At 42.3% G+C, this 13,731-nt stretch overlaps 2 protein-coding genes across 3 annotated transcripts in view; one reads left to right on the top strand and one right to left on the bottom strand.

Moving 5' to 3' along the window:
• The window catches only part of ZNF470-DT (ZNF470 divergent transcript), a 22,753-nt gene extending 15,675 nt beyond the window's left edge, over positions 1-7,078 (top strand). Inside the window, exon 2 of the mRNA XM_054672944.2 lies at positions 5,387-7,078. The gene's annotated coding sequence lies outside the window, so the exon portion shown is untranslated. The remainder of the gene's footprint in view (positions 1-5,386) is intronic.
• The window catches only part of ZFP28 (ZFP28 zinc finger protein), an 18,203-nt gene extending 4,472 nt beyond the window's left edge, over positions 1-13,731 (bottom strand). Inside the window, exons 1-8 of one of the 2 annotated variants that reach the window (XM_009436492.5) lie at positions 13,421-13,731; positions 13,128-13,172; positions 12,932-13,023; positions 5,024-5,150; positions 4,756-4,851; positions 3,219-3,382; positions 2,151-2,265; positions 1,727-1,822 (exon numbers count right to left, since the gene is read on the bottom strand). In XM_009436492.5, the coding sequence (XP_009434767.2) occupies positions 1,727-1,822; positions 2,151-2,265; positions 3,219-3,382; positions 4,756-4,851; positions 5,024-5,150; positions 12,932-13,023; positions 13,128-13,172; positions 13,421-13,628 (943 nt within the window). In that variant the 5' untranslated portion in view covers positions 13,629-13,731. The remainder of the gene's footprint in view (positions 1-1,726; positions 1,823-2,150; positions 2,266-3,218; positions 3,383-4,755; positions 4,852-5,023; positions 5,151-12,931; positions 13,024-13,127; positions 13,173-13,420) is intronic. The other variant, XM_512926.8, reaches the window with a different exon arrangement.

Genomic DNA, 13,731 nt, shown 5'->3' with positions numbered 1-13,731 from the left:
TATTCTCATATATTCTTTACCAATGGTACAGCAAAATATCCATGACACTTTAAAAATACGTATACTTCGACCATGCAAATTCATTTCCAAGCATATATCTTCAAGAAATATTCTGACATGTAAGCAAGAAGATATGTACAAACTGGGCCACTGTTGATTATAGGTGAAAACTGGAGAAGACCTCCTAAATGTTTAAATATACTCAACAGTAAATAATTTAAATAAATTATGTATATTCATATAATACTAAATAGTCATTAAAAATGAAATAGAACTATATGTGTCAAGTTGTTAGCCACACAAATAGGAGAAATCACATTAGAAATAATATACTGGACTATATAAAAATTGAAAATTTTTACATGTCATAATTTTAAAGACCTAATTAAAATTAAAACTCTTATTGCCATATGTGAAAATAGTTTGAGACAATATATCACAGAATTAGTATGCTTATATACATAGCAATCACTGAGACTGTTAAGAAAATATTTAACACACAAGAGAGAACTGGGTACAAATGACAGACATTTTACAAGAAGATAAGAGAAAAACCAAATTTACGAAAAAATGTTCAACTTCTTTCATAAAAAAAGAATAATTTTAGTGTATAATCTTTCAACAAATAATGAGCAAAAGTTTTCATGTAAATAACCAATACTTTCAAGATGCAATTAAACTTATACATCTAATTGTTGCTAGTCACCAAAAACAAAAAAACTTTCAGAGCCTAGCAGGTGCTCATGGATATCCAGGAATACAGCAATCCCCAAAATGTGTAGTTTTCACTTAACTTGAAAAAAATCTATTATAATTGTATCTTTAATACTAAGAAATGTAAAGCAACCTAAGTGAGCAATGGTATATACAACGTGGAATCCATATGAAAAACGTGTATGCGTAACTGAATATACACTGTAATTTCTACTATGTGAAAAAATGTGTGTTTATCCTAACTTAAATGGATCTAAGGTGTATGTTGTGATAACGTCACGGTTTTCTATTCTTTTGCCAAACAGTAAACAATTACATTTTCTACAAACCATTATTTTCTATGGAAATTTCCTTTCTTTCCCTTGTGTATCAAGAGGAAAAGATCCTTTACTTCCACCTTCTTGCAATTCAACTTCTACCCACCTGTCCTACTAGAACATAGACACCACTGCGAACAACATCTCCTTTGTCTCTATAATGCCCTATTTGAAATTCTGCAAACTCTACTTCATGCAAGCTATCCATAAACATGTCTTATCCTTTCCATTAGAGTAATTCACTGATGGCTTACATTTATGTGTAATTCTCCCTTTTTCCAGTCGCCTGCCAATACTCAGCAGAGTGGCTCAATCCCATAACTTTCAATTTGTGGTTCTCACAGGAATGGATGCATGATGAAAACAATAAGCCATTTAACCATAGAAGAGAAAACCTTTGGAAGTCAGCTCAAAAGTGCATCAGGGTCCGGAAGAGATCATTTAAGGAAGTGAGTGGATGATACACGTCCCAGTGGCCAAGAAAAGAAGGAACTTCAGGGAAATGGGAGTTACTGGAGAGAAGGGGGCAAAGGAGGAGGAAAGAATTATTTGGAACTCTCAGAGTTCAATTTTCTTTCCAGACCCAGAGAGCCTGGGTAAAGTTTCCTACTGTATATTAGTGAGGATGCAGCCTTTTTGGTAAAAGCTCCGCTCTCTTGCAGTAGATTTTCCACACCAGGCTCTCCTGCACTCACCTGAGAACAGGCTTCCTGTCAGCTCTCGCTTCACCATCCAGGGCTCCTTCTCTTGCTCTAGTAAAGAAACTAAATCTGGCTTAGCCACACAATGTCCTGAAAAAGTGAAAAGAGATGAGGTTTGGCCAATAGTCTTGGCATCCTAAAATTGAGAACCACTTCCTTGATGATAGAAAAGTGTTACTGCTGAAAGAAACAGAAAAACAGGTGAGTAGGATCTGAAAGACACAAGAAGATAACGCTTAAAGCCTAACAAAGACACCAACTTTCACCTCTACAAATGCCAAACTCTTATCTTAGGAATCCACAAAATTCAGGCCAGCATGTCAGAAGACACCCCCTCCCTCCTCCATAATTCAAAACTGAAGTTTGAAAATGGAGGTACCCGACGATAGATTCAAATATGGGAGAGGGACACCCTTACCTGCTGATCCCAGGTCACTGTTGTTCTCCCATATCCCATTCTTACAGAAATTCTTCTGAGCTGGGTGTAGCTGTTGGGGGAAGTCAACAGCCAGGTTTTTGATAGTCACCAAGCCCTGCAATGGTAAAAGCACGTTTTTTAAATCAAACCATGTTCGTGAACTCACCTGGTCTTAGTGGGATGGACTGTGTCCACACTGCAAAAAAGGCACTCCATACCAAGAACTGCAACTTAAGTTCTGGTACACCAGGTCAAATAATGACAGGGCTTAGTTATAGCATATATGTTTGGGGAAAAACACAGAAAAATAGGAGAAACTTTCTGCTATGGAGAGTTTGTCATACTTACACACAGTATGAACCTACACACAGTATGAACCTTTTAACACAGACGGAAGGCTTTCCCATATTCATACAAATTATTCAACAAGTCCACAGACTTTTTCTCTTGTATGAAATCTTTGATGAAAAGGAGGGGTTGATATTCTGCTCAAAGCTTTCTTTTTTTTTTTTTGAGGTGGAGTCTTGCTCTGTCACCCAGGCTGGAGTGCAGTGGCGCGATCTTGGCTCACTGCAAGCTCCGCCTCCCGGGTTCATGCCATTCTCCTGCCTCAGCCTCCTGAGTAGCTGGGACTACAGGTGCCTGCCACCACGCCCGGCTAATTTTTTGTATTTTTAGTAGAGACGGGGTTTCACAATGTTAGCTAGGATGGTCTCGATCTCCTGACCTTGTGATCCACCCGCCTCGGCCTCCCAAAGTGCTGGGATTACAGGCGTGAGCCACCGCGCCTGGCCTCTGCTCAAAGCTTTCTTACATTCATCACAAGTCAAACATTTCTGACCTTGACAGATTTGTTTGTAATTCATTACAACTCAATTTCCCCCTCCACTGTTCTTATGTGTATCGAGATTAGGCACTCTCTGTTCTGAGGGGATAATCTGTCTATAAGAAGTATTGTATTCAAATGAAAACTTCTCCTATAGTTATTGTAGTCATGGTCTCTTCCCTCAAGAAGAGTTTCCTCATGAAGGATCCTTCCTCTTGCCTGAAATTTGTCTTGTGACTTACCGGCTGTGTCTCAAACAGAGCATCATAATCCCAGTGTTCCCCTAACAGAGAGTACTCCAGATTATAGCTTGTGAGTCTCTCTGTTATCACTGCCTGGGATAGCTTTCCTTCGCAGAAGTCCTTCTTGAGAGGTAACTCCTTGATCTTCCACACAGCCTTCAAGTCTGAAAGACGTAAAGAAGGCAAATGTATCTTTTATCATGTGTTAGTATGAAGAAAAATTCCAAAATGCAACCGTTAAATTAAAAGCCACAAAAAAGCATATAGTCATTTATTTTTATGGAAGAAAATGAAAAGCATATCATTTTGAAAGCTTTCTTATATTACTAGCAATATTCAACCAACCCTACATTCCCAAATTTGTGTAGCCATAGTCCTAAAGGCCACAATAAGACCTTTCCCACCTAAAAGTTGAACAAGAGTTCACATTATGTTTTTAGCAGAAGACTGGAAAAAGCAATTAAAAATCAAGAGATAAGGGAGCTCACAAAGACTTAAATGTAAAATAAAATGTCTAACATAAAGAGAAAGTGGAGGCTATAGAAGAAAACTGCCATATGATCCTTATTTCAGCTTTTTTTTTTTTTTTTTTTTTTGAGACGGAGTCTCGCTCTGTCGCCCAGGCTGGAGTGCAGTGGCGCGATCTCGGCTCACTGCAAGCTCCGCCTCCAGGGTTCACGCCATTCTCCTGCCTCAGCCTCCCGAGTAGCTGGGACTACAGGCGCCCGCTACCACGCCCGGCTAATTTTTTGTATTTTTAGTAGAGACGGGGTTTCACCGTGTTAGCCAGGATGGTCTCGATCTCCTGACCTCGTGATCCGCCCGCCTCGGCCTCCCAAAGTGCTGGGATTACAGGCGTGAGCCACCGCGCCCGGCCCTTATTTCAGCTTTAAGTCAACTCCTTTTCACTCCTTGTCCATTTCATCTAGAAAAAATTTCATCTCTATCTCTACATACCTCCTTTTTTTTTTTTTATTACGATGCTAACTAATAAAAGTCCAGATCCTGGCCTTAAAAATGTAAGTCTTCACAATTAACTAGTCTCAACAAGAGATGAATGATCTGCAGGAAGAAAAAACAGTTCTATCTCATTAAACTAGCTCAAAGTATGTGATTTCATATGATGTTAAATTGGAAACTTTCACACATTCTTGTTCTCTTATGCTATATGATGACCCATGTGAGTCACTTTAATTTATAACTGTCAGTAACTTGTCCTGTTGTCAATGCAAGCGTTTCCTTTGAAGTGTGAATTGAACAAAGAAACCTTGTAAGATTCTCAATGCTTTAGAAACTGTAACCATTTCCTGTTAGGATAAAACCTCTGAAAGAAATCTATAATTCTAATTCCTTGTCTTAATAATTTGCTGTTCTGGAAATAATACTGTAGTTGAAATTTCTGTATTCCCAAATAGTAAAAATAACAGATATTCCTAAGCAAGAGGCTTAGGAAGAGTCTGCTGAAGATGTTGCGTGTCTGAGTCAGCTGAACTGTGACCAGCAGTGGCCTTACCCTACCTGGTTCTCCCACACTCACCTGGGCACCAGGCTCTTGTCATCTTTCGCTTCACTGTCCAAGGCTCTTTTCCTTGTTCCAACGAGGAGATCACATCGGGCTTAGAAACACAAAGTCCTAGACACATAAAAAACAACCTGGTCATACTGTGTGGCTGTCCAGACTGAGATGCAGTCCCCTTGGCTTGACGCAAGAGGGCAGTGCAGGTCTTGGTGATAAAGGCATGAAAGGCTTCTTAGTCCAGGACGTGGGTAGGGTGAGGGGTGGGAAAAGGGGTGGGAGCCCTTACCCAGCGATGCCAGGTTCCTGTAGTTCTCCAACATCACCTTCCTGTACAAGTTCCTCTGAATGGGGTTCAGCCACTCCCACTCCTCTTGGGAGAAATCTACAGCCACATCCCCAAATGTCACCAAGCCCTGAAATGATATAACCATGTTCTTGCTCAACCAGTGCTCATGCCCCCACATGACTGGGGGTTTGTTATAGAAAGAAATGTGTCCCCTGAAAAAACTCCTACATTAAAGTCCTAATCCCCAGTACTTTTGAATGTGACTGTATTTAGAGACAGGGCCTAAAAAGAGGTAATTAGGGTTAAATGAGGTCATATGGGTGGGGCCCTAACCCAATCTGTCTGGTGTCCTTATTAAAACAGGAAGAGACACTGCGGTGTGCAGGCACAGGGAAATGGCCACGTGAGGACACAGAGAGAAGACAGCCATCTGCAAGCCAAGGAGAGAGGCCTCAGGAGAAACCAAACCTGCAGGCACCTTGATCTTGGACTTCCAGCCTCCAGAACCTTGAGAAAAGAAATTTCTGTTGTTTAAGACACCCATTCTGTGGTATTTGTTCTGGCAGCCCTAACAAACTAATATAGGGATCTAAAGATTCCTTGTCTTCATTTTGACTAAGAGACTATAAACTCAGAACTGTGGAGATCTAGTTAGGTATTGTACAGCTAGCCTCATTCTGTCTTAAACTCCAGGTAAAAGAGAAAAATATGGAGACAGCCCCTGACTTTGGAGAACTTGCAGTTTTGTGGAGGTGAAAGGAGGCAGCCACCAGAAAAACCCCTGACATCAATTCAAAACTATAAATAACAAAGACTAACTTGTTCTATGCACAACAGGTACTACAGCACTGTCCAACATAGGGACATTTGAGTGGCCTGAAGCAGCACAAGAACGGGGCAGTAAACTTGAGATGAACCTCAAAGCATCAATATTATTCATGACTAAACTGGGTTCTAAGAATTTCTATTTTTACTCTCAGTGTTCAGTAGAGGTCATTAAAAAAAAATCTAGCAATTTTCTAAAATGAATATGTAATAAGAATGAAAAACAAAAGGCACTATAATGTTTTTAATTAATGAAATGCCTTTACAAACCAAGGTGCCATCTTGGAGAAGCTAGGCATTATGAGGAGGTATCAGGAGCACATTTGCTAACAGCTTGGCATGAGCAGGATTTTCTTGACCAACTGGCAAGATGGGGCTGCTCAGCTCCTGCTGGCAGATTTTTATGGAGCATAGTTTTACAAATTCAGCCTACAACTCTGATACGTTCCAATGTATTTTAAACATCTATTCAGTTGCAACTCTAATCCCAGGAACCTGTGGCTAACAGAAGGCAGATTTAACTGACTAGCAGCTATGGGATTTTCAAAGTCTAAACTGAAATGAACATGCGAAACAGTTGGACTACCCCAAAAGCTGAATTACAATTCCAGCACTCACCAGCTCTGAAACCTCACCTGGTTACCTAACGCCTCTGTGCCTCAGTTCCCCAGCTATAAAATGGAAAAGGCAACAATACCAACCTTGTAGATTATGTTTTGGATTAAATGAGGCAACACATACACAGCACTTAGAACGTGCAAGGCACAATGGAAGCATGCAGTGAACATGACTTGTAATGATGCTGACTGTCATAACTCTCATTCATAGGGATGCTGCCTCTGCTTGTCACCCTTGACCTATATATTTTCAGGCAGTCCTCACCCAGTCCCCATTTGTGTGTTCTAGATAGAAAAGGCCCCATACTATGAAATGACTACTGTCCTTCTGCATGAAGCCTGGTGAACCTGATAATGTAACCTTCAAGTTCCCTTACTGAGCCTTGAGCTCCCTTCAAAGTATCCAAGCCAACCCTGTCTTGGGAAACTCACCTAGATAATGCCTTGAACCCCAATAAAGGCTCCAGCCCACAGGTCCCTCCCTCTCTCTTGGTCCCCACCCTTTGGCTGGGCATGTGTGTCCTCAATGTCTCCAAGCCCTTCCAGTAAGCCCTGCAAGGTGTGCTGGCCACTGTTCTCTGGAATCTGTGAGTAATAAACAATCTTTTTGCCATTCTGCTCTGAGTGTCCCTCACCATGCTGCATCTGACTACACAAAACCTAATTTAAATACCTCACTTAACAAACCACAACACCAACCAAGAGCTGAACCTTTTAAAGATTCACATTATTCTACTAGAAACAAAAGTCCCTTTGAGGTTTGATATCTGCTGAATAATATACAATCACTTGTTCTTTAACCTGCTACCAAACTTTAAGGACATTTGTAACTGAATTGTGTAAAGATAGGTCAAAAGGGTTTTGTAAGTGATATCCCAATTTGAGTGAATATCAACTGCAGAGGGAGTTGAATCAGTCAACTGCAGAGCTACACTCTTGATGGTAAACTCATCATGGAGAAGTCTCCTAAGCTGGGGACTGAAAGGCCCCCTGCGGTGTAAACCATGAGGTAATACTTGCAGGAAACAGCCAAGAACTGCTTAATGTCCTTAAGCAAAAGACACACTAATATGGCTACCTGAGCAAGCTAGTCTAAAACAAATGCTGGTCAGCTCTCAGCAATAATTTTGCAAGTTGAAGCATCTTGGCATAAAAGAAGAGGAACTTATTTGCTTGCCAAGAAGAATCAACCCTAGTTTCCCAGGTTGATCATGCTTATGCATTAGTGATCTGCTTTTGTACCAGTGGTTTGTTAAATGCCTTCAATGTAATCACGTAGAGGGACCCAACGTTAGCAATATACATATATCCTCCTAAGACATTTTCTGTTTATTCGGACAGCTCTTTATGTATAGAATCAATGACTTTTGTTTTAAAAATGTCTTTTACTGTAAATAACAGCAATAACAATAGCTGAAAGCACTTACAACACTTCAGACACAATTCTATATACTTATATATTAGCTTATTTAATCCTCACAACGATCCTAATAGTCAGTACTATTACTATTCTCATTTTACAGATGAGAAAATATTGAACTGTAATGTGCCCAGGATCACAGACAGTCAGCTGTAGAGCTGGGTTTTGAACCCAGGAGTCTGACTCCACAGTCCATGCTCTTAACCTCCACTTCAGGTGTCAGCAAAGTTTTTCTGTAAAGAGCCAGAAAGTAATATTTTAGGCTTTGTGGGCCAAATAGCCTTGGCCACAACTCTTCAATTTTGCCACTGTAGCACAAAAGCAGTCATAGATAATACATAAACAAGTATGTTGTGCTACAATGAAATTTTTTTTATGGACACCAAAATGTGACTTTCATTTAATTTTCACGTATTCTTCTTCTTTTGATTTTTTTCAACCACTGAAAAATGTAGAACTCATTTGTAGCTGGTGGGCCACATAAAAGGAGGTGGTGGTGGGCTGGATTTGGCCTATAGGCCATAATTTGCCCAGTTCTGTCCTATATTAAACACTTTTTTTGAAGTACGCCATCTAAGTGTCTTGCCTGTAAATTTCTAAAACCGTCATGATGACATGAGGATGCTGCCAGCTAACACTAGTAAGTCCTTACTATGTGCCAGGTACCTCAATCCAGGCACTATACACATCTTAATCCTTACAAGAACTGCTTGAGGCAGGTCCAATTATTTTCCTGATTTTACAGATGAAGAAAATGTGGTCACTTGAGTTGCCTGAAGGTTACGCAGTGATTAGATGCTAGGGCTAGCATGTGAACCTAGTCCATGACCTTTGACCACTTTGCCATTCTACTTCTATTAAAAGGTTCTACTTTGATAATAGCAGTAATACTTAGTATCCATTCACCCTGACAGTGAAACAAGTTCCAGTAGAAAACATGTTTTCAGATAAAAATAAAATGAACTTTCCCTAACTGATGTCTGGATCAACCTACTTAATTTAGGTGGAGACAAAACATTGTCAAATGTGCAGGTCCTGTTCTTATTCCTGTTGCTGCAACATAAATGTGCAGACTTCAAAATGGGTTTCACATTTTTACACTATACCACAGAGAAAACATTATACAGGCACAGAATCTACTCCTGATATAGGCATCTGATGTAAGTTAACTCATCTTAATATACATATGAACTGGGTATGGTGGCACACGCCTATAGGCCCAGCTACTCAGAAGGCTGAGGCAGGAGAATTCCTTGAGCCCAGGAGTTTGAGGCTGTAGTACACCATAACTGTGCCTGAAAATAGCCAATATACTCCAGTCTGGGCAAAACAGTGAGACTCCCATCTCTTAAAAAAAATTATATATACATATATATATAATATACATATATTAATATATATAAAACATACATCTATAATATATTCTATGTAATATATAAACACACGCACACACACAAAGATAGAGACATTAAAAGAATACCAACAAAAAATAAAAGCAACTTTATACTTACAGAAAAATCTTTCTGTTGAAATTTCATAGAAAAGAATGAATATGAAGTACTTTATAGAAAAAATACACTAAAAAGATTTGTTTAAATTCAATTCAGTTAATTTTTAAAACATACAAATAAACATTTATTTGGTAATAACTATTATTCCTGATGAAGTGTACATTTTTTTCAAAACATGAATTCTAGCTTTTGAGGCACCACTGCTGTTCTATCCAAAAATAATTTTAGAAGTATTCCGATTTCACATAAGCTTAGGAAACCTTAATCCATGAGGAAAGAAAAACTTCTAGGAATGTATTCATACAAAATAATCAGGGGCTGGGCATGGTGGCTCACACCTACAATTCCAGCTCCTTGGGAAGCCAAGGTGGGAGGATTGCTTGAGGCCCGGAGTTTGAGGCTGCAATTAGCTATGACTGTGCCACTGTACTCCAGCCTAGGTGACAGAGTGAGACCCTGTCTCTAAAAGCAAAAAAACAAAACAAAACAAAAAAATCAGGGACGAAGCACATTTTCAGGTATAAAAATGACTATTCTAACACTATACTAAATATCAAAACACTGGCCACAAGAGAACTTTAAGACTATATTCAAACATTCATCCACCAAATATTTTCTGTATCAGACATTAGGCAAAACTGCCCCAAATCCTTGCCTATGAAGTAAGGAAATGAGACAAGAGAAACTGAGATAAATTAAGTAAAATACATTTGACCTTCGAACAACATGGATCTGGGCTGCAAGGGTCCACCTATATGCAAATTTTTTCGACCAAATGCAGACTGAAAATACAATTATTGTCTGGGCGCGGGGAATCACACCTCTAATCGCAGCAATTTGGTAGCCCAAGGCGGGCGGTTGCCTGAGGCCAGGAGTTCGAGACCAGCCTGGGAAACACGGCAAAACCCCATCTCTACAAAAAATACAAAAATTAGCTGGGCATGGTGGCACATGCCTGTAATTCCAGCTACTTCGGAGGCTGAGATGGGAGCACTGCTTGAGCCTGGGGAGGTCAAGGCTGCAGTGAGCCGTGATGGCACCACTGCACTCCAGCCTGGGTGACAGAGTGAGACCTTGTCTCAAAAAATATTATTTGTGGTATGGAAAACCTGTGTCCACTGAGGGCTGACTTCTCATATCTGCAGGCTCCACATGGCTGATGAATAAGTGCAAATTTCGGTATACGTGGGATTTCTGTATATAGTATGTTGAAAAGTACTACAAGGGCCAGGCACAGTGGCTCATGGCTGTAATCCCAGCACTTTGGGAGGCTGAGGTGGGCGGATCACTTGAGGTCAGGAAATCGAGACCAGCCTGGCCAACATGGTGAAACCCTGTCTCTAAAAAAAAAAAAAAAAAAAAAAAAAAAAAATTAGCCTGGTGTGGTGGCTACTCGGGAGGCTGAGGAAGGAGAATCATTTGAACTCAGGAGGCAGAGGTTGCAATGAGCCGAGATCACGCCACTGTACTCCAGCCTGAGTGACAGAGCAAAACTCTGTCTCAAAAGAAAAGTAGTAAAAGAAAAAAGCAAAGCAGGGAAGAGGGATGTGAAGAACAGGTAGGAGGCTCTGAAATTCTAGACAGGGTGAGCAGGAAAATGAGAAGGCGATTTTTCAGAAAGAAGAGAGTGATGTAGATGTCAGGGGTAACAAGGAGCCAGGTGATGTAGGGCCTGGTCAGTAACAGGAAGAGTTTTGGCTTTTATTCAGAGAAACCACTGGAGGGTCCTGAGCACAGCGTGACACAAGGTGACATGTTTGAATAGACCCCTCTGGCTGCTCATCGGGAAGGGGCTGTGGGGAGCGTGAGCAGAAGCAGGAGGTCGCAGAAGCACAGTCAAGAAGCCAACAGTAAAAGGAGGACTTGGACCTGCTGCTGGTGATAGATGTGATGAAAACTGCCAGATTCTGCACATAATTTGCAAATAGAACTGATGGGATTTGCATCAGGACCAAATATGGAAGGAGAAGGAAAGGAATGAGACAATAATGACAAGGCTTTCGGACTGAGTAACTGACAGGATGAAACGGCCACTGACTAAGACTCAAACTGTGGGAGGAGCCGGTTTACGGGAGACTCTCAGGACTTCGGGTCTGGACAGGCTGTCTTGAGTTACCTATCAGACACTCAGGCAGAGGAGTGGAGCAGGATACACAGGCCGGCGGCTCAGAGGAGAGGTTTGGGCTCACAATGTGAATTTGGGAGGAGCCACCATGTGGGTAGGTTGTACAGACAAGGAACAGGCTACTATCCCCAGGAGACAGCATGCAGACAAAAAAAGAAAGGGCCATGAGCAGAGTGCTGAGGCACACTCTGTTCAAGTCAGGGAGGTGAGTAAGAACTGTGGCAAAAACTGAGCAGTCAGGAAGATGAAAGTCAGATGAGTGTGAGATCCCAGTAGCCAAGGGAAAAAAGGGGGCCTATTGAAGGACAGGGATGAGCTATTTCAGGGATAGGTAGCCACCTGTTTTGTAAATAAAGTTTTACTGGAACACAGCCCATCCATTCATTTACATATCGTCTTTGGCTACTTTAGCTCTATAAGAGCAGAAAGGAGTAGATGCAGCAGGACTTTCAAAGCCTAACATATTTTCTGCTGTGGCCTCATCCAGCACAAGTTTGCCAGCCTCTGAGCTATTTCAAATACCAATGATAGTCAAAAAAGACTAAGAATTGAGCACTGCATCTGGTAATGTGAAGATCACAGTAACCCACTCAAGAGCAGTTTGGGTAGGACAACTGGAAGCTGGTTCATCTGTACATATATTTTTTGAGGCCTCAGTGGAAGTGAAATGGTTCATCTATTAATGAGCTAGCTATGATATTTATAGGACACAGCCAACCGAAACAAACACAACTATTTACTGGCATTTTTTAAAGCCACAAAATCAAGTGGGAAAGCCTTTCATATTGCGCCTCCTCTCCCTAAAATGTTGTCTTTCTTTACTGTGCCTCCCAAACATCTTCTCTCCCTTCAAGGCAAGGCTCAAAAATCACCTTGGTAAATAGGCCTACCCTTCCGCTACAGGAGGCTGGAAGCCAGGAGCGCCTTGTAGTCCTCGCTCATAATACTTGGCCCAAGGATGATCACATTCTAGAATCTTGCTTGTTTCCTTGACATTGGGTCAACAGGCTGTGAGCTCCAGAGCAGGGAATAGAGCTTAGCTATTGGTTTGTTCAGTGGCTGGCACAAAGTGGTCACCAAACAAACCATGTATAGCAGAAGGGTCTGCCGTGTTCCTCAAGGGGCACAATTCCTCCATCAGAGTCCCTCCGAGAAAAGCGGTACAAGGGAGAGGCTGAATCATTTCATCAATCAAGAATGAAGGCTGACTGGGATGAAGAAGAAGCAGGCATCGAGGCCCCGGGCACTTTAAACTTTTCCCCGTAGCCCATCACTTCACTAGAACGTGAAGAAATAGAAACCCGCGCCCAAACAGGTCTCTTAAACTGAAAACTTTGAAGAAAATAAGCAACATTAAGTCCCGAAAAGCAAGACTGCATTTCAGAGACAAGAGATGAAATGCCAACTCACCTGGGACATGGTTTTAGGTTCAATTCCTGTCCCCACAGCCTCCAGCTTCTTGTTTCTCTCCTGGGGAAGAGCAGTGTCCCTGGAAGGCAGAGCTGGAAGAGAAAGGAGTAGCTAGAGACCAGGTCTACACCACAGTCCCAAATCACCAGCCTAGAAACGTCCCTTCCTGCATGAGCAGGTGGGATAAGATCATTACCCGGCCTAGGGACTGCCACAACGTGGAGATAGGTTTTTTTCCTCCCTGGGAGCACGAAAAGAGGAAAAGTGTCTAGTTAGAGTCACCCTGGGAAAGTCAACACCCTTTACCGCGGCTTGGTGCTCTGAATCAGTTGAGCTTCCAAATCTTCAGATTTTCCCACTCCACCAGCTTCAAAGACCAGGGGCACAGTTCTCCAGCAACTGGTCCCCGAGAGCCCAACCCCCTCCCAGATCTCATCCCGAGATGAATTCGTCCCTGTCCGCCCGGCCCCAAACACCTGTCACTCTCACCTCTGTGCCCAGGCCCCGTAGTGGCCACTCCTCGCTGGCCTTTGGATGCGAGGCCATTCCTTGAGCGCGGCCTTCCCCGGGCAGGGAGGGCCAAGGTGGCTGGAGTCCCTACAGTCGGGCCTCGGCCCGCCCGGGGCTTTGTGCGGGGGGCGCCTCTACCCGGGAGCGGCGTCGGCTCGCGGGCACTCGCGCTCGCCGCCCCCCGCATGTCACCCGAGGCCGCGCGACGCCCTTCCGACCGGTCCCTCACAGACCCACACCCCTGGCCACACCCGCCCGCCACGCCCAGCGAACAGCCCCGCGCGCGCTCC

This window comes from Pan troglodytes, chromosome 20, assembly GCF_028858775.2.
Source record: "Pan troglodytes isolate AG18354 chromosome 20, NHGRI_mPanTro3-v2.0_pri, whole genome shotgun sequence".
Taxonomy (NCBI): Eukaryota; Metazoa; Chordata; class Mammalia; order Primates; family Hominidae; genus Pan; species Pan troglodytes.
The sequence above is the reverse complement of the archived record's forward strand: the minus strand, read 5'-3'. Positions and strand labels throughout refer to the sequence as shown.